Here is a 24,309-nt window from a genome sequence, read left to right as displayed (position 1 = left end):
CCCAGGGGCTTCTGGACCCTGACTGCTAAGGCTCTGCTGTCCCCATTCCCCGGAGGCAGGGCTGTGCCATGTCCTCACATCCCCTGCACCCTGGTGATACACCCCATCCCCCGGGGTGACCTCCACACCTTTGTCCCTTGAAATGGAAGGCGCCTCAGTGGCCTGGCGAGCTTCTATGTATTTGAGGGGAGTGCCTCCTTTTCTTAGCTTCCTCCTTTTAGTGGTTGTTGTTGGGGGTCAGAATTAGTGCCCTTATCTTCAAAAAATGCCTCTAGGGGATGTGTGGTGTGACAGTTACTCATTTCCGGGGGGGGGGGGATGTGCCCCTTCCCCTCCCCAGGGGACACGTGGCAATGCCTGGCCGCGGTGGGGGGCAGGAGTGTGCGTGTGCTGGCATCTAGTGCAGAGGCTGGGGGTCCTGCTAAACTTCCTTCAACGCAGAGACCACAAAGAATGATTGGCCCACAAGTGTCAGTCGTGTGGAGGCTGAGCCCCTGCCCTACAGGGAGCAGCCTTCGTCTCTTAGTTCCGGGTGGGTTAGTCTCCCCAGGGGTTAACCTGCCGATGGAGGCTTGTTTGTGCCGGGCCTGCTGCTGCTTTGTTCTAGTCCATCTGCAGCGAGATAGGATGGGTTTCCAGGGATGGGTGGGAAAAAACCTAAGAGGACCAGGGAAAAGAGTGAGGAGATGGGTGTCGTTGGAGGCTTGCTGGCGCCGGGCACTGGCGCCGAGGCCGGGTTTGGTGGCTCGGGCCCCTCCTGGCAGGCCCCGGGTTTGGGATTTCCCTGTCCTGTGTATCATGGGTGTGGCCTGCAGAAGGGACCTGGCCAGTGCCATGCTGTTTGTCAGATCTGGAGCCAGGACCTGGGCCGAGAAGCCAGGGGTGAAGGAGCCGCCCAGGAGAAGGGGTTCTGAACGGCTCACGGCAGCTTCTGTGCCAGTGACCTTGCGGCATCCGAGGCTGACATGGAAACGAGAACGACATGGTTTGGTCAGATCGCCAGGCTGATCACAGCTGCTGAGGGTGGACGTGCAGCCAGGGTTATTTATCCCCAGCAGGTCTGTCCTCCCAAGGACCCCGCAAGGCTGATGCTGTTATTCTCACCTTTGTACAGATGGATAAAGGAGGCAGCGGCAGGTTAAGGGCTTAGACAAGGTCGTACCATGGGTCAGAGGTGGGGCTGGGGCTAAACCTGACCCCAGACCCTCACCACCACGGGGACGATCGTTCCAAATATTAAATCATAGCACCTTCTCCCAGCCACCCTGGAGGAAAGCCTCACCCGGTCTTTTGTCCACACACGTGGCAATATAACTACTGGCTGGTGCATTTGCTGCTCCTGAAGGCCAGGCTATTGCCCTATTCCTCGTGAGTCCTCAGGGCCTGCACGGAGCCTGGCACACTTCAGCCCACTGAGGCAGTCTGGCTGCAGTCTGTGCCCTTAGCTACCACCTACACTGAAGGGTCTTTTAAAATGACTGAAGTGAGGAGTTCCCGCTGCAGCACAGTGGGTTAAGGACCTGGCTTTGTCTGCAGAGGCAGAGGTTGATGTGGACGCGCTGGTTCAATCCGTGTTCCGATGCAGTGGGTTAAAGCTCTGGCCTTGCCACAGCTGTGGCTTCGATTCTACCCCTGGCCTGGATCCATGTGCCACAGGTGTGGCCAAACAACCACCACCACAACAAAACCCTGAAACGAGACAAACCACTTCTGGGAACATGCTCACAATTAGGTATGAAAATCCAATTCACATCCCCCGCACTAAACCATGATTCCACGTAATGCAGAGAGGGTGGCCTCTGCCCCCTGCCCCTTCCCGCTCCTTCAGGGTCCTGCCAGAGCTGCAGGACCACGTGTCATGCCTGTCACTCCTCCTGGCATCTAGTGGTCCCTTGCCCACTGGCTCCACGGTCCAGGAAGCACCACGGTGCTAAATTTCAGGCGGTGCAAGTTCAGGTGGGCAGCTGGGAGTGAGGGCTGCTCTTGACCTTCCAAAACATGCGAGCAGCCATGTGTCCCTGTCTGCTTGTGTCACTGCTTGCGTCTCTGCAGGATGAGGCACTGGCTGTGAGTCATTTACTCGGTTAGGGAAATGGGAAGAAGCCCATGGAGGGAGAAGCAGATGGGCCAGAGCTGTTGCACGTGGGACAGGGCAGACCAGGACTGCGTGGGTCATGGAGCTGTGTGTGGTGACTGGGACGACTGCCAGCTTGTCCCAAAAGGCCGAGAGCACCGGCCAGCACTGCCGTGGACTAGAGGCGGCGCCAGCTCGGGGACTCCCTGTGTGTCCCCTCCCACTGGCTCAGGTCCTCAGGTCCTCCCTGCGTGTCCCCTCCCACTGGCTCAGGTCTGCGTAGCTAAAGGGACCTAACTGGCCCCCTCTGACCTCAACTAGCCCCCTCTATCCTCAACTAGTCTCTCTGGCCTCAACTAATTCCTCCTTAGCTTCAACTAGCCTGTCTGGCCTCATCTGGCCCCCTCTAACCTCAACTAGTCTCCCTGGCCTCAACCAGTCCCTCCTTGGTTTCAACTAGCCCATCTGGGCTCAGCATCCCTTGTCCTCAAGGCTTTCCGAGTCTCGCCTGGCCCTGGGTTTCCTGCTTTGTTTGTAGGTCACCGGCTTTGCCCACACGGGGGGGGGGGGGCTTGACCCCCCTCCTTCTAGGACATTCCTCTAGTTCCTGGAGGCCCAATCCACCGCCGCCCGGACCTTTTCCTCCTGGTCCCTTGTGCAGAGTCCCCGCGGGCCGTCCCCCCACGGTCTTGCTTTCCAGGAAGGAGGAACGGGCCAGGGGCAGACCCGAGCTCACCGAATCCGCAGAACCCCACCAGGCAGAGGGCTCCCTTCTCCCAACTCTATAGACGAGGAGATTGAGGCTCAGTGAAGCTGTGCCTGCTATAAGATCATATTTCCAGAAAATGAAAGACAAGACGTCTAAGCCCTCCCTCCCCCCGAGTCCTTCCGGCTCCATAGCTCCCTGCAGTGGTCCCCCTTGATAAACGTGCTGATCCCTGGGGCCCAGCACACGCCATCAGCATGTGTGTGGTTGAGGGTAGACCAGGAGCTGTACATGCCTGGTATAAGATCACTCCTGGCACAGCCCAGGGGTCTGGGACTCTGGCCCGAGAGAAAAGTGACCAGCACAGACCAGCAAGGAGACTGTCCCTGCAGGTCCCTCCCCACCAGTTCCATTCCCAGCACGGAGCAGAGGTTCCCAAAAAGGAACCTGGCGGGGGTGGGGTGCCACTCTCAGGCTGTGGGTGGGGGTGTCAGTGGGGGTGAGACCAGACATTTGCATGATAAAGGGTCTCTGTCTGTTGGAGTGAAGGCTGGGAGCTGGGCTGGCTGCTTTGCAGAAAGCTTCCAGGCCTTCAGATCGCTGGATCTCCATGGAAATTAGTTTGCCAGAGAAAGAAGCTATTTTAAGGGCGTGCAAAGAGAGACCCTGTGGGCTGGGGTAGAGAAGGTAGCAGTGGGAGAGGAGAGAGCTTTTCTGAATGACTCACTAATTTCCCTCCTGGGGGTGGAAAAAATGGCACGGAACAAGAATCAAAGCCCAGGGAGGAGCGGCACAGCTGACCTTGACCCTGGAACTCAGGCTTGGAGCTGCAGCAGCCGTGCTGGGGGTGGTGGGGCTGGATGCGGGCTGCTGTTAGAGAAGGTCCATCAGGATAACAGCGCCTTCCTGTTGGCATAAAAGCTGCTGTTTTCAACCAGCTTTCAGATCATGCACAGAAGGAAAAAACACAGAGCTCACTGCAGGGGTCGGAGGCACCGCTGTGAGGAAAGCTTCGTGAATAATCCACCTCCTGGGTCAGGGAGCTTGGTGGAGGGAGAATGGCAGAAACAAAATAGAAGTAAATGACTCAGGTGATAAAGAGGAGGGAATTTCTGGGTTCCCCTTACATCTTGAGGTCAATGATGGGGAGTGGGGTGTTTGGGAGGCTGGGGACTGGGCATGAAGCAGACAGAGAACTCTGGCTGGGGGCGGGGGGAGCGGGGCAGGAGCTGATGGTGTGGGGATCAGAGCCCAAGGAGAAAGGTGGTCGGGGACCTCCAGATGTAGGTGCAGGGCTGAGCAGTTGAAAGGACAAGGATGAAAAGTCTTAAATGTCACCATTTCCAGTTTCCAGGTCCAGGCATCACAAATTCACAGTCAAACCTGGCTTGGTGCTGACACAGCTTGTGTTGGAGCTTAGGGGAGAGGCCTGGGGGCCACTGTGCTGGCTCAGCGGCCAGAACTCAGAGTGCTGTTGAGTCACTTCTCCCAGGACCTCAGCAAAGGGCAGGAGGTCTTGGACGTCCAGCCCAGGTTGAATGGGAGCTGCGGGCCCCTGGCAGCACGCCAGCCCACCCTGGCAGGAGTGGATCCCCAGGTGCCCCGGGCACCAGTGGCTGGGTCCTTGGCCGCGGGGTGATGGATGGAGGAAGCGTTGGCCTAAAGGATGTCTGCGTGTTTCCAGCTGTCCCTCCACCCTGGCTCTTGACCAGTGGAGTCAGAAGGCGGGTGCCCGGCGACTCGGGTCAGGTTCCATGTAGGGACCAGGAGGCGAGCTTGCAGGGTGAGAGTATCCCATTGGGCGGGTGAGGGGCCTCGGTTGCAGTGGGATTTCAGTCTCACCCCTGCCGGTCCCCATGTCGTTGCTGAAGGACAGTAAATGGCAGGAACGTCACTCTTTTGTGCTCTGCCTGGAGTCTAGGCTGGTGTCTGCAGACAGGAGCAGAGGCGGAGGAGCCCGAGGTGGTGGCAACAGCAGCCCAGGCCAGGGCAGCCTGGACAGGGGGCCAAGCAACACCCACGCTGGCCTTGTGGGTGGGGCACATTTCCCTGACCCATGCCCAGGGCAAGCTGCCCCGAATGTGGGGAGCTGAAGGCCACAGTGATGGTTTATACATGTTTTTTTTTTTTTGTATTTTTTGTAATGATTTATTCTGCTGTCTTTCTGGATTTGTTTTGTTTTTTGGGTTTTTTTGGCCACCCTTGCAGCGTGTGGGCCAGGGATCACACGTACAACCACGGCAGTGACCTGAGCCACAGCAGTGACAATGCTGGATCCTTAACCGCTAGGCCGCTGGGGAACTCCTGTTTACATGCGTTTATTGTCTCTGGAGCTTAGCAATGAACACAAAAGCCAGGAGGAGCTTGTGGCTGGAAGACAGCAGATGGTGGGGCTGGTGGCAGTGGTGGTGATCGGGAGATGCTGGTGGAAGCTGAGTGGCCGCAGGAAGTCCCACGAAGATGCGTGACATCTGCCGCTGTTCCTGGTCCATGCCCACCTTCAGACTCATTCTACAGAGTCCCCTCTGGTCAGGGCAAGGCTGGCTCTTCTCTACTGTGAACCCTCCCCTCGCCCCCTACCCCGGGCTGCTGCTCTGCAGCCCGAACAGCCTAGAAGCATATCTGTGGCTGAAGCATCAGTAAAAAATGCCATGCAGATGGGAACTGAGTGAGAAAGATACAATTTATTGGTCACACGGAGCGACGCATGTGGCGACGTGGGCCGTGTCCCCCCTTCTCCTGGTCACACACACAGGAGATGGGCTGGACTGGGCTGCGTACATTACTTCTGTTATATCCAAAAGCCACACAAGAAAAGACATCACTAGTCTAGCCTCCCAGTAACTGAGGAAGCAGGGCCGAAAAGCCACAGAGCTCAGAAAAAAAAAGGCTGCGTTGCTTTGAGAGCCGGGGACCGAGAGGCCTGGCCTCCTGGGCATCCAGGCAGGAGGCGAGAGCTGGCTTTCGGGGACAACAAGGCAAAGACGCTTCCAGCTGGATGAGATAAGGCTCTGGAGGATCAGCTCAGCCCGTGGCCTGGAGGTGGCTGCCCACCCGGAGGAGGGCCTGTGTGTCGCCCGTCTCAGCTGGATCTGTCCACCGGAGAGGAGGAGCTGATTTTCTTTCTCCGTCCGACTCAAGAAGTAGGAGAGTCCTGTGCTCCACGCCGGCTCTGGCGGACCCCTGCGGCTTTAGCTAAAGCACTCTGCACCACGGAAGCTAGACGAGGCCAGGCTCACTGTACCCTAAATTAACCACTCACGTCGCTGGCCTTCATTTTTAATGCTCTGTCCAAACCACTCAGGACATCCTGTTTCGAACTGAGGGGTCTGGGAATGTGGTTTTAGTTGGCTGAGGAAGACAACGAACCACGTCCGTAAAGCACTTAGCATGGTACCTGGCAGGGCTGAGTGCTCCATACGGGTAGCTATTATTATTAATATTATTATTATTATTCATATCTCCACCCATGCATCAGCACGTGAATTCCTTTCTTCAAAACGGCGACCGGAACGAGGCTCTTGGGTCCCAAGTACCAAGATCAAGCTGGGGGCCCGGGGGTGCGGGGGTGCTGGTGCTGTCAGGTGTGTTTCCCTTCCAGCCTCAGTACTGAGGGCCACGTTTCGCAGCCAGTGCACCTCGCCGACCACAGAAGCTGGCCCCCTCCTGAAAAACACGAAGCCCTGGTGGGAAGCTGGGTAGGAGGCGTGAACAGAGGTTCCGGGAGAGGGTCCCAGCAGCGTCCTGCTGCTCCTCTGGGCTCCCGTCTCACGGGCAGCTCACGGGGCTTCACTGCGGGACAAGAACAGAAGACTGTCAGAGCCGCAATCTTGCCAGTGCTGTCCTGCAGCAACACGAGTGGTTAATGGAGGGTACAGTGAACCTGGCCTTGTCAGATTTAACTAAAGGTCCCCGTGTCCCTGCACACCCTGGGCTAGAGGACGCTTCCTTTAACCGAGTGCTGAAGAGACTCAACACTCTAAGTACTCCCATACATTCCAACACATACGCATATATGTTACATGCACACATAGTAATAGATGATATATACGAAATAACGTGGAATGGATAATACATAGAATTTACACAGAAATTATAACACAGAGAAATGGGATATAATCAAATTTAATCTTCCCTATAAACCTATGAGGCAGGTTCCATCGCTAGCCCTCTTTTTACAAAGGAGTAAACAGAGGTTCGAGGCATCGAGCCAGAAAGCGAGAGAGCCGTGATTCAAACCCAAGACCGTCTGGCCCTTGAATCTGTTCTTGACCACTATGAGTTTTGGTCACAAAGAAATCCCTTCTACAGGAAGGAAGGGGACACTGAGGGTGGCGTCTCTCTAACACTGGGGAAATTTTAAGCACTGACGCTAGTGAGGATAATCACGCAATAAAGACCTGGGCGCTTTTGTATTTGTGAAGCCTATTCCTATGGGCCTGTCACGGAGGACTCAAGAGTTTACCCACAGCCCCGCCTTTAACACCTTCGGGGTAGAAGCAGGGACTCTGGGGACAGGGTGGGTTCAAATCCTGTCTCCACACCCTTTCTCATAGGCAGCTTCCAGAACACCTGTTTCTTGGAATCCCCTCGTGGCTTGGGGGGGGGGGGTTGTGTCACGCACATGCACCCGAACACACTCCTGGGTGCGGTGGTGGAATCACACACACACGCACTCCCACGTGCAGCCGCATCACACGCACGCAGACTGGGCGGCCGAAGTCCCGCGCCCGCGCACCTGCATGGCGGCCCTGCTGACCGGGGCATCCTCGGGCCGGTGCTTGGCATGGTGGGGGAGCTCGGCGTTGTCGCGGTAGTCGCGGCCCTTGGAGTGCTGCAGGTGCAGGACGGCCGGGCTCTTGACCGGGAGCGGCGGCCGCTGGGCCGGCGTGGGCGGGGGCGGCTGGCTCAGGTCCGACCTGGAAGGCTTGATGGGCCGCTTGGCCGGCACCGGCACGGGCACCGGGGCCGGGGCCTGGGGGCCGGCCGGGGCCTTGGGCTTGCCTTGGCTCTTGTCCCCACCTGCCGGGCGGCCCTCGGCGGTGGCGGCGGAGGACGAGCAGGTGAAGGAGCGGAGGCGGGGTGTGGGGCTGAGGAAGGGCAGGGGCGCGGGCGCGGGCGCCGGCTTGCCGGTGCCCTTGCTGCCCTCCGCCTCTTGGGCTTTGGAGAGCAGGATGTTGGGTGACAGGATGCCCGGGTCCGGGCAGGGCGGGGGCTCCTTCCTCAGCATCTTGGGCGATTCCTGCTCCTTCCGGGGAACCAGCTTAGGGAAGGAACTCACAGACCCATACAGCGGGTTCTCAAACATCTCGGGCTTGGTCATCTGCAGGTCCTCCGCAGGCAAGGCGTCCCCCGCGCTCTTCCCCGCGTCGCCGGGCCTGGAGCGTGGGAAAGAGGACGCACGGGGAAGAAACACACGTGGGGAGTGACTGCTTAATGCGGGTGGGGTTTCCTCCTGGGAAGATCACCACGTTTGCAACTAGATGGAGGTGGAGGTTGCAAAACATTGCGAAGTGCTCAAGGCCACCGAATTCTTCGGTTTAAAATGCTAGGCTACATTTTCTGTGAATTCCACTGTAATTAAAAAGAAAATCTTTTTTTTTTTTTTTTTTAAATGACAGGAGAGGGTACTGTTGTTACTCAGATGTGGATGATCTCACAGGTAACCTCAGCTCTCACCATAGAAACTGACCACACCAGAGCATTAGAGAGCCAGGGGGACTTCACTGAGGGGGTCAGACCGCTGACATGGCACCCCAAGGCCACAACCCCCCCCCTCCATCCTCATCAGAGAAGCCTGCTTGCCAGAGCTGACGCCCCCCACCACTGCCAGCACACCTCCCTTCCTGGCTTCCCCCAAGAAGCCTGCAGCCTCTCCTCTGTGTCTCTAGCAAATTCTGCCTGACCCTCAGGGGAACAGAGGCCTTGTAGGGGACCAGACCACCTACACAATGACCACCTGTGCTACTTGAGGGTCCCAGGTCAAGATGCTAGGAGCCCCCCAAGTGTGAGACACTGCCCCAGGTGCAGGAGGCCGCTGCGAACCAGAGAGAATCTGTGCTCAGGGGAGCCAACATTCCCTGTTAATACAGAATTTTTTGTTTTGTTTTGTTTTGTTTTAGGGCTGCACACACAGCATATGGGAGCTTCCCAGGCTAGGGGTCGAATTGGAGCTGCAGCTGTAGGCCTACACCATAGCCACGGCTACACAGATCCAAGCCATGTCTGAGACCTACACTGCAGCTCAGGGCAATGCCGGATCTTTAACCCACTGAGCAGGGCCAGGGATGGAACCCGCATCCTCATGGATACTAGTCAGGTTCGTTACCGCTGAGCCACAACAGGAATTCCTAACACAGCGTTCTTTCCTCTGCCCAGAGTCCTCTCCCTAGAGAGTTCCTGGTGGTTTCCTTCATGTCCTCGCTCAGAGTGAGAAGACTGAAACAATGGTCAAGTTGAAAATCAGAAGCAACCTGGACAGATGCATCAGGACACCAGCCAGTAGCAGGGAAACGGGCCTGTCTGACTGACGGACAGAGAGGGCACTCCGTGCTGCACCCAGAGTAGGTGAGCGCTCCCTTCGTTTGTCTGTTTCCTGAGTCATTACTGCTCTTTCTGGAGGTGACTTCCTGCTGAGCAGATGATGAGAACCAGGAATGGGAACACATTTTACTTTGTGGCCAACGGCATAATCTCCCCGGGGCCCTGGGGCGGGTTCTGGGTTCTACTTTCTGCAAAATAAGGAAGCTGTTGGGCAGAAAATGTGGGTCCCTTGGAAACTGCACTAAACTGTTCAGGCCGTGCTGCCTCTTATTGAGGGAGCGTGTGCTGCTGAAACGCGGCTCAGAAGTTGCTGAGCAGCCTTGGCTTGATGGACTTTTGTGGGAGAAGGTGTGGGCAGGGGGCAGAGGCGAGATGTCATCCTTGCGCAGGTGCCAGGGAGACAAGATGACGTGGGAGGTCGGAGAGGCCAGCCTCAGGGACATGCCCAAGGGGCTTGACTGTGGACGTGGGTTTTTGCTCATGACTCTTTGGAAAGACCTGGAAGCAGTTGTATAACCAGAAGTGTTGGGGCCTTGTACCAAGACCTTGGAAGGCTGCCCCTCCCCGCTCAGGCCATCCTCTGCATCCTCCCTGGATCCCCAGAGACCTTTGCTATGAGTTAGCCCAGAGAGGAGGGGGCAGGAGGGTGAAAGTGGCATTGGCCAGAAATTTCTGATGAAGAAGCAAGAAGAAGAAAAGAAAACTGCCTGGCCTGCCACCGGAAGCCCACTCTCCATGATGAGAGAGAGGGGCCTGCCTCAGAGAAGGAGGGGCAGGGCCAGGAAGCGGACCCTGGATGCAAGCAATTCGGTGACCACAAAGCTCACTCCCCTGGGAAGAGAGCAGAAGATGGGGCGAGCCACATCTTCTCTTTGAGGGGGGGCTTCTGTCACTCTCAGCGGGGGCAAGGCCTGGTGGGGGCAGGGACACTGGGGAAGACGACGGAGCTTTTTAAAAGTCTTATCCCTGACCAAAGGCAACAAGAAACCACGGCTGTGGAGGAGGCGAGCCCGGGCCCAGGGCAGAGTTGATGCCTGTGGCAAAACACCCTCACTCCTGACTCTGGAGGCTGTTCTTTTCTAAAGGAGTGAAGCGCCCAGCAGAGTCTAAGAGGAGACCTCTTTTTTTTTTTTTTTGTCTTTTTGCCATTTCTTGGGCCGCTCCTGCGGCATATGGAGGTTCCCAGACTAGAGGTCTAATCAGAGCTGTAGCTGCCGGCCTACACCACAGCCACAGCAATGCCAAATCCAATCCATGTCTGTGACCTACACCACAGCTCACAGCAACGCCAGGTCCTTCACCCACTAAGCAAGGCCAGGGATCGAACCTGCAACCTCATGGTTCCTAGTCAGATTCGTAAACCACTGCGCCATGACAGGAACTCCCCTAAGAGGAGTCCTCTTTCTAACCACACGACATCGGTCCAGGGTGACCAGTTGTCCCAGGTTGACCAGGCTTCAAGGGTTTCCTGGGACATGGGATTCTTATGCCAAAAAAAGGACAGTCATGGGCAGACGGGACAGCTGGTCACTCTACGTGGTGGTGGGGCAGTGTTGGAACGGCTGGTGACACCTCCTTTTCCACAGTCTTCGTGCAGGCCGAGTGGGGGTCAGGAGCAGCCAAGAGGCTGCGGGCAGGCGGGGGAGCTGCAGGCTTCTTGCCTCCAGTCACCTCCTTGCTGAGAAGTGAGCTTGGAACCCACCCTGGGCCCCTTGCCTACAAATGACCTCGTTCTGAAGCTACGACCCATGAAACCTGAGGGGACAGGTCCCCACCCAGTTCTAAGCTAGGTGCTATGTTCAAGTTATTAGGCACAAAGACACACTGACTTTAGGAACTTAAAATATTCCCCTTGCACAATCCCCTGGTTCTCTGTGGTTGTTTGTAGTTCCAATTCCTGGGGTCGCCTGGAGATGACATTTGCCAAAAAGGCGCCTCAGCACCCACCCTATGGTGGCTTTTGTCCTCATTTTTCCCAGGCTGCTTCTCCTTTCCCCAGGTTTCTTATGTAAAAGCCAGAGTCCACAAACTTATCGACAAATTCTGGAAACTAGGGGTAGGGCTAAGCTCGGGGGCAGGTCCTGTCCCATCCTCCTGCCTCCCTCCATCCCTTCCTTCCTTCCTTCTGGCACCCCGACGTCATCATAAACAGAACTGGCAGCCCCCAAAGGAAGATGATGCTAATGATATTTTGTGCATCTCCAATCCCCTAACCAGTTTCTTTTGAGAAGCTTAAGAAAGAAAACTGAACTGCCCTTCAAGCCAGAAGAATCCCCAGCCAGGCCAGGTGTCGGAGGGCTGGAAGTGGCAGGAGATGACAGCACAGTGTTTGACAACTTGCCTTTCCCTGCTTTGTCCTTTCTTTCTTTCTTTTTTGTCTTTTTAGGGCCGCGCCCACGGCATAAATAAGTTCCCAGGCTATGGGTCAAATTGGGGCTGCACCACAACCACGGCAGGATTCAAGCCGCGTCTGTGACCTACACTGCAGCTCATGGCCATGCCAGATCCTAACCCACTGAGCAAGGCCAGGGATCGAACCTGTGTCCTCCTGGATACCAGTTGGATTCGTTACCACTGAGCCATGATGGGAACGCCTTCCCTGGCTCTTGATATATGACAGAGAACGCCTTGAGGAACGTAGGACCTCAGAGAGGAAAGACAGGCCTAGCATGGCACCTTGAAGTCATCATACACAGAACTGGCAGCCCCCAAAGGAAGCTGATGCCAATGACATTTTGTGCATCTCCAATCATTGTTAATTAAGATCTGCACTTTTAATTTCCATTGTCACCCTGTGGGTACTAGAAACTCACAGGGCTCCCTGATCCTGCATCTGCACGAGGCACTCATGCACGGGTTTGCTTGGTTAAGGCAGTACTTGTGACAAGTAGCTGCAGCAGTGGGGGCTCCTTCCTGGCTCCTGTCCACGGGGCACATGGCACATGCTGCCTGGACCAATTCTAGATGCAGGTCCAATTTCTCTAACTGCTGGGGTTTTCCCGAAGTTTCAGAGGGAGGCCCCACTGCAGGCTGGCTGCTCTTCTCCCCTTTGGAATTCCCAATCCCAGCTGCTGCTTTTTTAAATTGGCCTCAGCAGGAGAGAGAGGGACATTGCGCATGGGAACAGAAACCCTTGTGGTTGAGGTGAGAGAGGGGAACTCGGAGCTGGAGAGGGACTCCTAGGTGGAAATTCCCACCTCTGTTCTGCAGGGTCCTCCAGGGAGTCAGAGGGGGACGAGGGTTCACTGCTTATAGAAACAAATTTCTCAGTGCAGGTTGGTTTTACAGGAGCAATGTCTTTCTCTGGGAGCATGTTTAACATTTGTTATCCTGTTTTTAAAAAAGCTTTCACGTTTTCACCAATAAGGTAGGGAACTGGAGATGCCACAAGCATTTCCCGAGAGCCTACCTTATTCCAGGCCCCAGGAAAGAGTCAGTGACCAAAGTGGACACACATCCTTGCCCCCGCGTGGCTTCTGTTCCAGAGCCAGGTGCCTGGCAGTGAAAACCCAGGGAAGGGAGAGGGCTTGGTGCAAGGACGCTCACCTTGACTCCTGTGTCCTGGGCCCGGGGCCTCGGCTTGCTGTGGATGCTGAAAACTTCTTGGGTGATACAGGTGGCTGGGAGGGTGGGGTTGGAGGGCTGTCTCCCCTTCCTGCCCCCAAGGAGGGGTCCTTGAGGGGCTGGTCATAGCTCCAGGCCGTGGGCTGCTGGTCGGGGGACAGAGTCTGCTTCATGTGCCCGAAGGGCCCCATCCCCATGTAGTTGGGGTTGATGATCTCAGTGATGCTGGAGCCACCACACGGAGGGACCCTGTGGGCGAGGCACACCAAGTCACACCCCAGGGCTCCTCTGATTCAGTACCAGTCTGAGGACAGTGTCCTCTGACGTCCCCTGCAGCTCCTCAGGCTCTCCTCAACCCCTTCACTTCTGGGGCAGGGGATTCATTCACTTGTTCATCCATTCATTCATTCATTGGACAGAACAGTTACTGAGTGCCGCCTGGTGACACCGGGGCTAAGAGGCGAAACTACGGTTGTAACCAAGACACAGTCTCTGTGCTCATGGAACCAACATACCATGGGAGACAAACAAACCAGCTCAGTGGCGGAGAGACCAGGTGTCTGTACACTGCTGAGGTCTGACTGAGTGACAGAAGAGGCAGAGATAGACTAGGCTTGGGACCGCTTGGGCATAGCGTGGCCAGGGAAGGCTCTCTGATAAGGAAGGGAAGGGAGACAGCGGTAAGAGTACGTGCAAAGGCCCTGTGGTGTAACAGTCTGAAGGCCAGTGAGCAAGCGGGGAGAATGGAATGAGAGGCTGGTGGGGCCGAGTGACCATGGGGGAGGGCAGGGAAGTGACAAATGGAGAGGTCCATCTGGGTCAGCCAGCTTGTGTGTCTGCGAGGCATCAGGATGGAGACAGCCACGTGGGCACTGGGGAGGTGAGTGTGGAGGGCACAGAGGTCAAGGCTGGTGCCTCAGCTGTCGGGGAGTCAGTCTAGCACTGACGAAGGGATGGCCAGCCTTGGTGAGGTGACTCTGAGACACACCCCATGCTGCCTCTTGGTGACAGACATGTCATCCTTCTTTGTAGGATGGCGGTCTCGGGAGAACTAACTAGCAGGTAGAGTTCTGAGTATACAGGTTATAACTAACGCTCCCCAGCTCCCATCTGCTCAACTAGCCTGGTTCTGAGCATGTCCTACTCCCATCCATGGAGCTGCTTCAGAAATAAGTGTCGATTCTAATACTGTCACATGGCAAGTAATTTTTTGACCTACGCTCATCCTGATTCTGGAGTCAAGCAGACATTTAAGAGCTGCAGAACTTTCCTTAGTGGGATAGGAGTGGAGAAAAAGATGGACAGGGATGGTTTAATGCCCAGGGCTACCAGCCTCAGAAGTTGGATATGGACTTGGGAGGGGCTGGAGGTGGGAGTGGATGTGCATGTGGGGGGAGGGGAAGGGGGGGAGGGGAAGAGTGAGAGGGATGGGCAGTGGGGGCTGAAAGGAGGGGGACCGGTACGCTAGGTGCTGTTGCCACTTTTTTTTTTGTCTTTTTGGCTTTTTGGCTTTTTAGGGCCACACCTGAGATATATGGAGGTTCCCAGGCTAGGGGTCCAATCGGAGCTGTAGCCACCGGCCTATACCAGAGCCACAGCAACACCAGATCCGAGCCGAGTCTGCGACCTACCCACAGCTCACAGCAATGCTGGATCCCTAACCCACTGAGCAAGGCCAGGGATTGAACCCGCAACCTCATGGTTCCTAGTCGGATATGTTAATGACTGAGCCACAACGGGAACTCCCTGCCACTTTTGATTATTTATTTTATAAATCAATCAAGAAATAATTTTTGCAGCAGCTTTGGGATTTTGCTCCACTACCTGGCACAGTTTTGCCTCCTCAGCAGGCCAGCTGGCCTGGAGACCATGACGAGCCTTGCTGGCTTGATTCAAGAACCTGAGGCCACATGAGTGAGCTGAGGTGACCCTGCCATTTGGGGCTTGCTGTCCCCCTAGTGACACAGACTTTGGTGTCCAGATTCTTCCCAGCCCGGTCTCTGCCAGGAGCAGCCTGTGTGCATTTCCCCCCTGTGAATTTTCCCCTTAGGAAAGGATGGGGCTTCGAGCCCTGGAGCCATGACTGCTGATGTCCCCGGGCCATGGGAAATGTGACAGCTGCATCCTCCTGGACTCAGCATCTTTCTAGGAGGCTGTGCATTTCCAGGGTAGGGACTGCTCCTGATTTGCCTTGGTATCTCTAGAGCCTGACAGGTGCTCAGCCAATGTTTGTTGAATTGAACTGAATTTTGCAACACAGAAGAGTCTCCCTGGCCCTGATCACAGAAACACCAACCTCCCCAGAGCCTGGGGCTTGTGGTCAGAAGCCTCGATGCTGAAGCAGGACAGCCCTCTCCCAGCCGGCGCTCTCTTTCCCTCTCGGTCCTAGCCTTCTCTCTGCTTCGCTTTCCCAGTCCTGGGTCCTGGGTCTCCAAAGCCACGCTAGTTGGCAGTAAAGCCCTGGCACCGCCCCCACCCCCCCCACTCTACCTGTTGGTAGGTTCCCACTGCTTCATGGGGTCGTGGCTGGTGAAGCTCTTCAGGGACTTGGGCCCAGTGGACTCATCCCGCTCCGTCTTCACAAAGTCTGCAAGAAAAGGGCCAGGAAAGAGCACGTGAGGGCCCAGCTCCCAGAGTTTGGGCCAGCACAGCCCAGAGCTTTCCACGGCGTGCTGAAGCTGGGCAGTGAATGATGGTGGCCAGGGGGAGGGGCGGAGAAAGATTTGGGGCCTCATGAGTTCAGTGATCGATTAGTCATGCCTGCACGGTTCTAGAATGAGAAGCGTTGGCATGTCTGATCCAGAGCTGTCCTATTTTGCAACACTTCCTACTAGTTGGTGTCAGCAAGGGGTCAAATAAGCACATATTTCTTGGCAGGTCTGAACAAAATCAATGAACAAGGTGACTCTAGAAGAGCATTTTTTTTTTAAATTTTTAAAAAATTATTTTATTTTTGATTTTGAGAAAATAAATTCTAAATTTCCCCTCTAACTTAAGCATATTTATCTCTGCCCCGTAAAGATTTCTACAAGAGCATTTGATGCCCAAAGCCTAGCTATTCACGGGGCTAATGGAGAACTGGGACCTCATCTTCATATCTGACTCTGGTTGCAGGGTGCCAAGTCCCCCTTAGGCCTAGATCCTGAAAGAGCTCCCAGAGGGCAGAACGAGGAGCCACATCCACAGGAGGGAGCACCCTTGATGGCCCAGTGCCTTCCCAGGAGCGGGGAGTCTTTGCCTCACCATTCATGTGAGAGGCAGGACCCCTTCACGGTCACAAGTTTGCAAAGCTTAGCAGCGTGTGAACCTGCGCTTTCGCCCTGGCCTAGCTGCCTACTCGGTGTGTGACCTTCAGCCAATCGCTTAACTTCATTGTGCCTCAGTTTCCCCATCTACCCAACAAGGATCATACCAGGATCTGAGTGCTATTGTGAGAGATAAATGAGACGACATTTATAAGATGATCATTTCATACATCCGAGTATAAAATTAAAGCCCACCTCATTTTAGGCACTGTGCTTTCGTGCACGAATTAAATCCAAGAGGAAAAGGAAAAAAACGACCTATCGCCTATGTGAAAAGGAAGAGAGGCCTGATTCACACATTTTGAGCCGCTCTGGGCCTCTCAAATCTTTTCTTATTTCAAGCGGAGAGGTTTGAACATAATGGATACTCTTGAGAAGGACACGTCTTAATTTTCAGGCTTTGAAAATTTATGGAGGATGGCGTTCCTGCTGTGGCAGTGGGATTGGCTGGGTCTCCGCAGCACCAGGACTCAGGTTTGATCTCCAGTCTGGCACAGTGGGCTAAAGGATCTGGTGTTGCTGCAGCTGTGGCTTGGATCTGATCCCTGGCCTGGGAAGGGAACTCCATATGCCACAGGGTGGCCAAAAATGAAAAAAAAAAAAAAAAAAGTTTTAGGGAGGACTCAGAGAAAATTACAAATGTGCATCTAGACTCTTCCTTGCATTCTCCCTGAGTTATTAGGGTCTCACGGCCATGTTTCGATATTCTCACAATGCAGTAGTGACAATTTTTTTTTTTTTTTCAGTAGTGACAATTGTTATCCAAGAGATGTGGCCTCTGAAATTGCCTAAGGGGAGTCAGAAGGGTCTCCTCTGGGGACAGAGAAGGGATGACTCCTGGAGGCTGGCCTTTCATAGGCGGCAAGGAAGTGCCTCTGACAAGTATTTGTTCCCAAGCGTGGTTGGGTGGCACCAGTGTCACTTCTGAGAGCCACGATAAATGCATCCTCCTGATGGCCAGCCAGAGCAAGCACATGGCATCCAGCAGGATAGAAAGACTGAGTTCAAGTTCAAAGGGGTACTGGGGACTCTGCCTGGCCATGGGATGCTGCTCTCTTGGAGGGTGGCTGGTCCGAGGATAGGGACAGGCCAAAGAAATGTGCTAAGGATGAGGACGAGCCTCCTGGGTATGTATGGCGCATGAGAGCCACATAGAAGGTACAGAAGCCCTGAGTGGGTACCATGAGGGCAGGATGCAGGTACATACAAGGGCCTGTGTGCGTATAAGTGTGCAGCCCCGAGGAAGAACTGGGGCCACGTGGGGATTCTACCCTCAACTGCAGTCACAGCTTTGGCCTCTCTCTCCCCTCGGGAGGAAAAGAGCTGGTCAGTAAGTAGGTAGGTCTCCTGTGGACTCTTGCCCTTTCTGGTGCAGGGGCTGACAAGACGAGCTAAGGCCTCAAAGACGAAAGCGAGAGCAGAGGACCTGGCACATGTGCAAGCTTCACAGCCTTAAAGACGCAAGTTGGCTGGGGCTGGGGAAGGGTGCCTTGTGGCTGTGGGGTGTTGCGGTTCTGTAGGAAATTCTCGAATCTGCTAAGGGTTGGGCCAGGCTGTCTCTGAGATCCCCTCCGATGCTGGGTTTTGGTCTGAGGCCATGGCAGAGAGAACATTCCATTCTTGCCCCCAGCCCCGTGGTGCTGAAGGGGGAGCTGCCCACTTACCGTAGAGCTTCTCCCTCGTCTTGCCCTGCGAGGTCTGCAGCTTGATCTCCCCCCGGAAGTGGCCCATCATCTCTCCGTGGTGGGTGAGAGGTGTGTAGATGGGGAGCTGAGTTTCCGTGGCCTCCAATCGTAGAGCGATGCAGCCCTCGCCTGAGGATGGGGGACAGGGGACAGCAGTCATGTGAGGACACCCCCATTTCATGGGAGAAGCCCCACGCGTGTCCAGGCCTGGAGACTTAGCTCCCCTGCCCAAAGATGACCCTTCCCAGCGACAGCCAAGGCAGGGATCATGGCGTAGAACTTGCAGGACAACTCCTCCGCAGTCTGGGGGAAATAGCTCCAACCTTACAGCCAAAGGAACTCCATGCGGATTAGTGGATGTGGAAAAAAAGGAAAAAAAAAAATCAAATCATAGAAAATGCAGCAGAAAACCAGAATTAAATCCTAACCCGCTTGCTGGAGAGAATGATAACTTTCCAAGGTTTGAAGCAGTTGAGAAATGACAAAACAAGACTGACAGATAAGAGGACATAAACGTTGGAAACTTCTGCACAAAAGCAAACATGAAAAGGGAATGAAGACTGATTGGGGGAGCATGAGTGGCAGCCAGCCCGACACAGGGCGTTTTATCTCAACTCCACGAGGAACTCTTCGGAGGCAAATCTCCAGCAGACAAATGGGCAGATAACCCAGCAGACATTTTCCACAAAAAGATGTGTAGCTCGTTAATTTCAGTACGTGGAGACCAGTTCAGTCTGTGGAGCCATCAAACGTGCCCATCAGGGAGTTCCCGTTGTGGCTCAGTGGGTTCAGGACCCGACTTCTCTGTGAGGACGCAGGTTCAATCCCTGGCCTCACTCAGTGGGCTGAGGATCTGGAGTTGCCATGAGCTGCGGCGTAGGTCACAGATGTGGCTCGGATCTGGAGCTGGGCTGTGGCATAGGCCTTTGCAGCAGCTCGGATTCGACCCCTCGCTGGGGAACCTCCTTGTGCCGCAGGTGCAACCGTAAAAAGAGTTCAAGTTAAAGCCCATGGGGGTGAGGAGGCCATGGGCTGTGACGAGGAAGGAGCCTGCTGGGCGATTTTTTCCGTGGGTATTGGTGTGACCCCCTCTTGGTCAGTATGGAGACCAAGAGGAGGAGACGGGGGAGGATGACAGTGTTTGAAAAGAAAGTGGAACCATCAGATCCATGGTCCCATTTCCTGCCACCAAACCTGCCGACACTCGGGCACCCACAGGGATCCTTTCTCTTCACCCTGCCACGCTTTTCAGGCTCTGCCGGCCCCGGGTCGGGGGCCTCTTTCCAGGGCTGCCTTGGGAGGGGGTGGAGGGCATGGTTCTGGAGCTGGGCTGCCTGGGTTCAAGTCCGAGGTCACACTGCACCTTGTCAAAGTCACTCAGGGGCTGCGTGACCTTGGACAAGTCACTTCATTTCTTCACCTCTGCAGTGAGGGTGGTGATGGAACCTACTAAGCCCCAGGGCTCTGGGCAGCGCCTGCGCGGTGGGTGACAGACACACACAGGCACCCTTCCTGTTTGTGGCCTCTTTCTGCTTCCCGGCCTTAAGCACCTTCCGTCTCTTCCACTGAAAACAACCATGCTCCCTGGACCCAGGTACACATCCTGTCCGTCGCCTGTCCTTGGCCTTCTCACCCCCGCCCCCTCCCTGCACCCCCCCCTACCCCCCTCCCCCATCCACAGATGGTCCACAGGTCCCTCCGCCCACAGGACACTGATAGCATTTGCTATCAGAACCGTGCCCATTCTTGGCCCAGCTCAGAGGGTGTCGCAACCCCAGGCTTTTGCTTCCTGCCACTTCTCTGGCCCAGCCTTTTGTGTCTCCTCTGCCTGCTCCTCAGCACAGCTGACCCAGTTCAGCCCAGCTACTCAAACCACAAGCGCTGGGCCATCCTCGATGGGCTTCATCCCCCAGTTCCCAGGGCCGAACAATTTCCTTCACGGTACCTCTCGACTTGCACCTGTCTCTCTTTTTTTACTGCCGCTACTTTCATGCTGGCCCCGTCACCTCTCATCTTGATCGCTGCAAACTCATATTTCGAAGAAGCAAAGCTAGTTCCCTGGTGACCTAGGGGTTCAAGATCTGGCATTGTTCCTGCTGGCTCAGGTCACTGCTGTGGTGCGGGTTCAATCCCTAGCCTGGGAACTTCCACATGCTATGGGTGTGGCAAAAAAAAAAAAAAAAAAGATGCAAAGCTGATCTTGTCACTGTCTTGCCTGACTCTTCAGTGGCTCCCTACTGCCTCCAGGATGGCGGATGACCTCAGGTCTGGCTTGTACGGAGCTGCTGTCTTGGCTTCTGCCTCCAGCCTCTTTCTGGCTTCCTGCCCCTCTCAGTTCAAGTACTAGCCGTGCTGACCGTACCAAGTGCAAGGGCACCCCTGACACTGGGGCTGAAGCCACAACGGGCTAAAGATGAGACAGAAGATGGTGTCTCTCTAGAGGGACCTTGGGTGGGGCCACAGCCTGCCTGGCCTGGGCACTGCGTAATGCTGGGCAGACCTGGGTACCAATTAGCGCTCAGCCAGTTGCTCCCTGTGTGACTCGGGCAAGTCACCTCACCTTTCTGAGCCTCAATTCACTCATCTACCAACTGCCAGAATAGTTATCTGCTTCTCAAGTTCGCGTTGGGATAAACCAAGTAATGCTTGCCAGCACTTGGCATGGAATCTGACACCGGAAACGCTCGGCAAATGGGAGGTGGTGTGGTGGCTGGCCATCACTCCCAGGAGCCTGATGGGGTGGCAAGGAGGCCTTTCCAGTAACTGTCCCCCTGGCAGCACTGGGATGGGGGACTGGAACAGCAGGGGGGCATTTTGTGAAGGAAATGCCACCGCCTCCCTCACACGAGAGGCCTCCATCCGCAGGCGGGGCATCGTAGCACCTGTCCTGGGACCCTTACCGTAGGATTCGTCACTGTCAGAGGACTTAATGCTGATCAGGATGTGCTGGTCCAGCAGGTACTCGGGGTCCGAGATGATGGGCTTCAGCTGCAGAGAGAAGGGCACAGGATCAGAGTCAGCAGGAGGCGGGACAGGTGGGTGAGGGGACAGCCCAGAGGAGGGGAATGTGGGGGGAAAAAGGAGGGTAGATATTGGTTTACACAATCCGAATCTCAATCCGGATCTCTGCTCTCCTTGCCTAAGAGAGCAGGAAGGAACACACATGTCCACGCTACCTAGCAAGGCAGGGTTAACTTCCTTTCCCGCCCCCCAGGCCCCGGGGAGAGGGCCTGACCCCCAAATGCCCCCCTTCCCTCCCTCCTCTGCTCGCCCCAGGATCAAGGTGGGTGGGGCCAGGAGCCAGGTCTGAATGCACCCACTCCTCACCCCAGCTCCCCCAGCAGCGGGCAGCCCTCTCCTCAGCCCCCTCCTGGGACAGAGGCTGCACTGAAGGTAGCACCACAGGGCCTGCCCCCCATCCTGTGTCCACCTGCAGCCGAGCCCCAAGCTGGGCCTGGGGCATCCTGTGGATTGTGGGAGGGTGGGGCAGGGAGGGACAGACACAGAGCCTGAATTCCAGCCGCTCTCCAACTCCGCTCTCGTGTGGCTCGGAGCACGGAGCACGTGCACATTAGGCTGTCCCCAAGGTGGGGCGCGTCAGCAAGCACAGGGAGGGACTTCGGGAGGAAATGCCCATCGGGAGTTAATGCCAGTTCCCCCCAGGCCCCTGAAACCCGCCTGGACCCCACACCAGCCTGAGGTCGGCCTTTTAAACTCACCTGGGGCACCCCCTCTGAGGGAACCTTCCAGGAGAGCCTGAGACCCCCACCCTGTGTAATATATAGATCTGCCCAGCCTGGGACACCCCCTCTGTGTCCCCCTCCTTTGTGAAGTGACAAAGAAGCAGGGGCCTACTCCACGTGTCCCCATGTGCACATCAGACACGTCCACTGTCAGGGTAACATCAAGACAGCAGTGCTGGGGCCCAGGCAGGAAACCAGTTTTTCTGCAACAAGGACAGTTGTGTTCCCACTAAGGTGTGCCTTGGTGTGTGCGACTCTGCCCTTTGCCCGCCTGGGGCCACAGACTCGTCAAGGTCTTTGTCCATCCAGGGTCAACAGACTCCTGTCTATTTCTTCACTGGAGCTTCCGAGCAGGGCTGAGCAGAAGGAACGCTGCAGGGGAACTGGGGCCTTGAGGTGTGGGTCCTGGGTCTGTCCCTGCAGCCGTGTGACCAGGGACCAGCTCTCTGGGATCTGCCTCTGTTCCTTCTCTGTAATGTCATGTCCTCAGGGGAGGTGCCCCTGAAATCCCTTCCTTAATCCATTAGGGGAATTAAAATCCATTTAGGAATATTGGGGCACCAGGCCCAGGCCCACATATAGCTGCTGCTGGGAAGGGTGTCATAAACTGCCTTGAAGGAGTTCCCGTTGTAGCTCAGCAGTGACAAACCCGGCTAGCATCCATGAGGATGCGGGTTGGATCCACGGCCTCACTCAGTGGGTTAAGGATCCGGTATTGCCGTGAGCTGTGGTGTAGGTCGTGATTGTGGCTTATATCCAGTGTGGCTGTGGCTGTGATGCAGGCTGGCAGCTGCAGCTCTGATTGGACCCCCAGCCTGGGAACCTCCATGTGCCCCAGGTGCGGCCCCTAAAAGAACAAAAAAAGAAAAAAACCAAAAAACAAAAAACACCTTGAAAGAGGGGTGGGCTCCTGTGCGTTTGGCCTCGTGGGATGCCCACGCTCCCTGGCCAGGCCTGGCCAGGCTCGGCCATTCTCCCTCTGCTTGAACTACCTTGGGAAGGGTCTCGCCAAACTTCACCACCAACTCCCCTTCGCTTCCTTCTTCGTTTTCTCCTTCCTGACTCTTGACGAAACCTGTCAGAGGACACCAAGGCTGGTTTTCAGAAAAGGAACAAGAGCCACACAGGGAAGACCCCGAGGGTGGACCCGCCAGGACCAATGGCGATACCCTCCCCCATATCCGTAGGGGCCACAGCATCCTTAGGAGTCAGGCTTGCTGGTGAGTCTGGATGGTCATTTGCCAACACGGTCTAATTATTTTTAGGAAAATCGAAGAGATTCCCCTCCTTTTTGGTTCCTCTTTGCAACAAACCAGGCAACAAAGACATCGTCACATCAGAGGCAGGGAGATTAGGAAACAGGACAGCTCAGCCCACGCCACTCAAGATAGCAGCCTTTTGAAATGCTAATTTCAGCTTCCTAATATGCCGTTTCCATAGAAATGGATGCAAATGTCTTGATAGTTGATTAAAAACACCCGCACAAAAGGTCCTCAGCAGGTTGGGAAGTGTTCTGGCCCCTGCTCAGTGACCCGGAACCTGAGACTTCGAGAAGAAGGCAGGTCAGTCGCCAGGACGGGGCCCAGGCAAATCCGGGAGGAAGGGGGCTGCGGCAGCACGAAAGCTGGGGGCGCACGTCCTGGTCCCAGTTTCTGAAGCATGTGTCATCCAGGCACAAAAAGCCTCCTTTTGCGGGGTTGATTCGTCACCCCCTGCTACCCTGCCCCCCGGTCCCGACCATCTCAGGGAGGAGGGCTAGAAACCACACAGAGCTTTGTGCCGTGGAACAGCTTTAGACAATATGCCTAGAGATGTCACCTAGAAAGGGTGTTTCCTAACTGCTGCTTGCGCTAGGTGCTGCCGGCTAACAGGGGCCGTGCGTCTCTAGCTTGCTTCTGGATGCTCGGGCCACCTGAGAAGGATGCCCATGATGCAGGGAAGAGCAGAGGGCCCTGGGGAGGACCAGGTGGTTGCCAGCGGCTGCTCCGGCCCCAGCACTGGTTGCACAAGCTCTGGATGTTCGCCCAGGACTCTGGTTGAGCCAGAGCCCCGACGTGGGGGTCCCTTGAGTGGGCTAAACTCTTCCCTGAAGGGCAAGAAGAGGGTCCAGCTGCCTAGTCGCCTACAGGGGGCTGAGGGGTCTGTGCATCAGTGACTACCTCGTCCCTGGGGCTGGGAAGACAGCATCACAGGTTCCTGGGGCTCCCCCGCAATAACTGGATGTCCCTTGGTACCATCCACCTGCAGTCCCACTCTGACCCCCCCTCCCTTGCAGCCCATCGCTAAGTCCTTCCCAGAGAGGGGAGAAAGACACCATCAATGACAAGGCTTTTAGGAAAGAGTTGTGCCTGATCCCTCCCCCCCCCACCCCCCACAAAGGCAGTTCAGCCAGCACGTACTCTCCAAGCAGCTCGAGTGGAACTCCAGGTAGAATTTGGTCTGGGACTTGGTCTTCAGGGTGGCGTAGCACCTGAGAAATTCGATCTGTCCCTGGCTGTCGACTGTCCCAGGGCCTGGAGCAGGTGAGAACAGAGATTCGGTTCCACGGTGTGTCTGGAGATGGAGCATTTCAAACCAGTGTGCGCGCACGTGCGCGCGCGCACACACACACACACACACCTGGAGGTCCTGCCTAGCATGCAGGGAGGCTGAGAGCCCAAGTGGAGGAGAGGTCTCCCCTGAAATCCCC

The 24,309-nt window shown here is 55.8% G+C and overlaps 1 protein-coding gene across 1 annotated transcript in view; it reads right to left on the bottom strand.

Annotated features, from left to right (window-relative positions):
- Positions 1–5,445: 5,445 nt before the first annotated feature.
- The window catches only part of INPP5D (inositol polyphosphate-5-phosphatase D), a 125,719-nt gene continuing 106,855 nt past the window's right edge, over positions 5,446–24,309 (bottom strand). Inside the window, exons 20-27 of the mRNA XM_047773787.1 lie at positions 24,020–24,133; positions 22,613–22,695; positions 20,778–20,865; positions 17,857–18,006; positions 15,378–15,474; positions 12,870–13,136; positions 7,519–8,158; positions 5,446–6,572 (exon numbers count right to left, since the gene is read on the bottom strand). Coding sequence (XP_047629743.1) covers positions 6,570–6,572; positions 7,519–8,158; positions 12,870–13,136; positions 15,378–15,474; positions 17,857–18,006; positions 20,778–20,865; positions 22,613–22,695; positions 24,020–24,133 — 1,442 coding nt within the window. The 3' untranslated portion in view covers positions 5,446–6,569. The remainder of the gene's footprint in view (positions 6,573–7,518; positions 8,159–12,869; positions 13,137–15,377; positions 15,475–17,856; positions 18,007–20,777; positions 20,866–22,612; positions 22,696–24,019; positions 24,134–24,309) is intronic.

This window comes from Phacochoerus africanus, chromosome 3, assembly GCF_016906955.1.
Source record: "Phacochoerus africanus isolate WHEZ1 chromosome 3, ROS_Pafr_v1, whole genome shotgun sequence".
Lineage (NCBI taxonomy): Eukaryota > Metazoa > Chordata > Mammalia > Artiodactyla > Suidae > Phacochoerus > Phacochoerus africanus.
The sequence above is the reverse complement of the archived record's forward strand: the minus strand, read 5'-3'. Positions and strand labels throughout refer to the sequence as shown.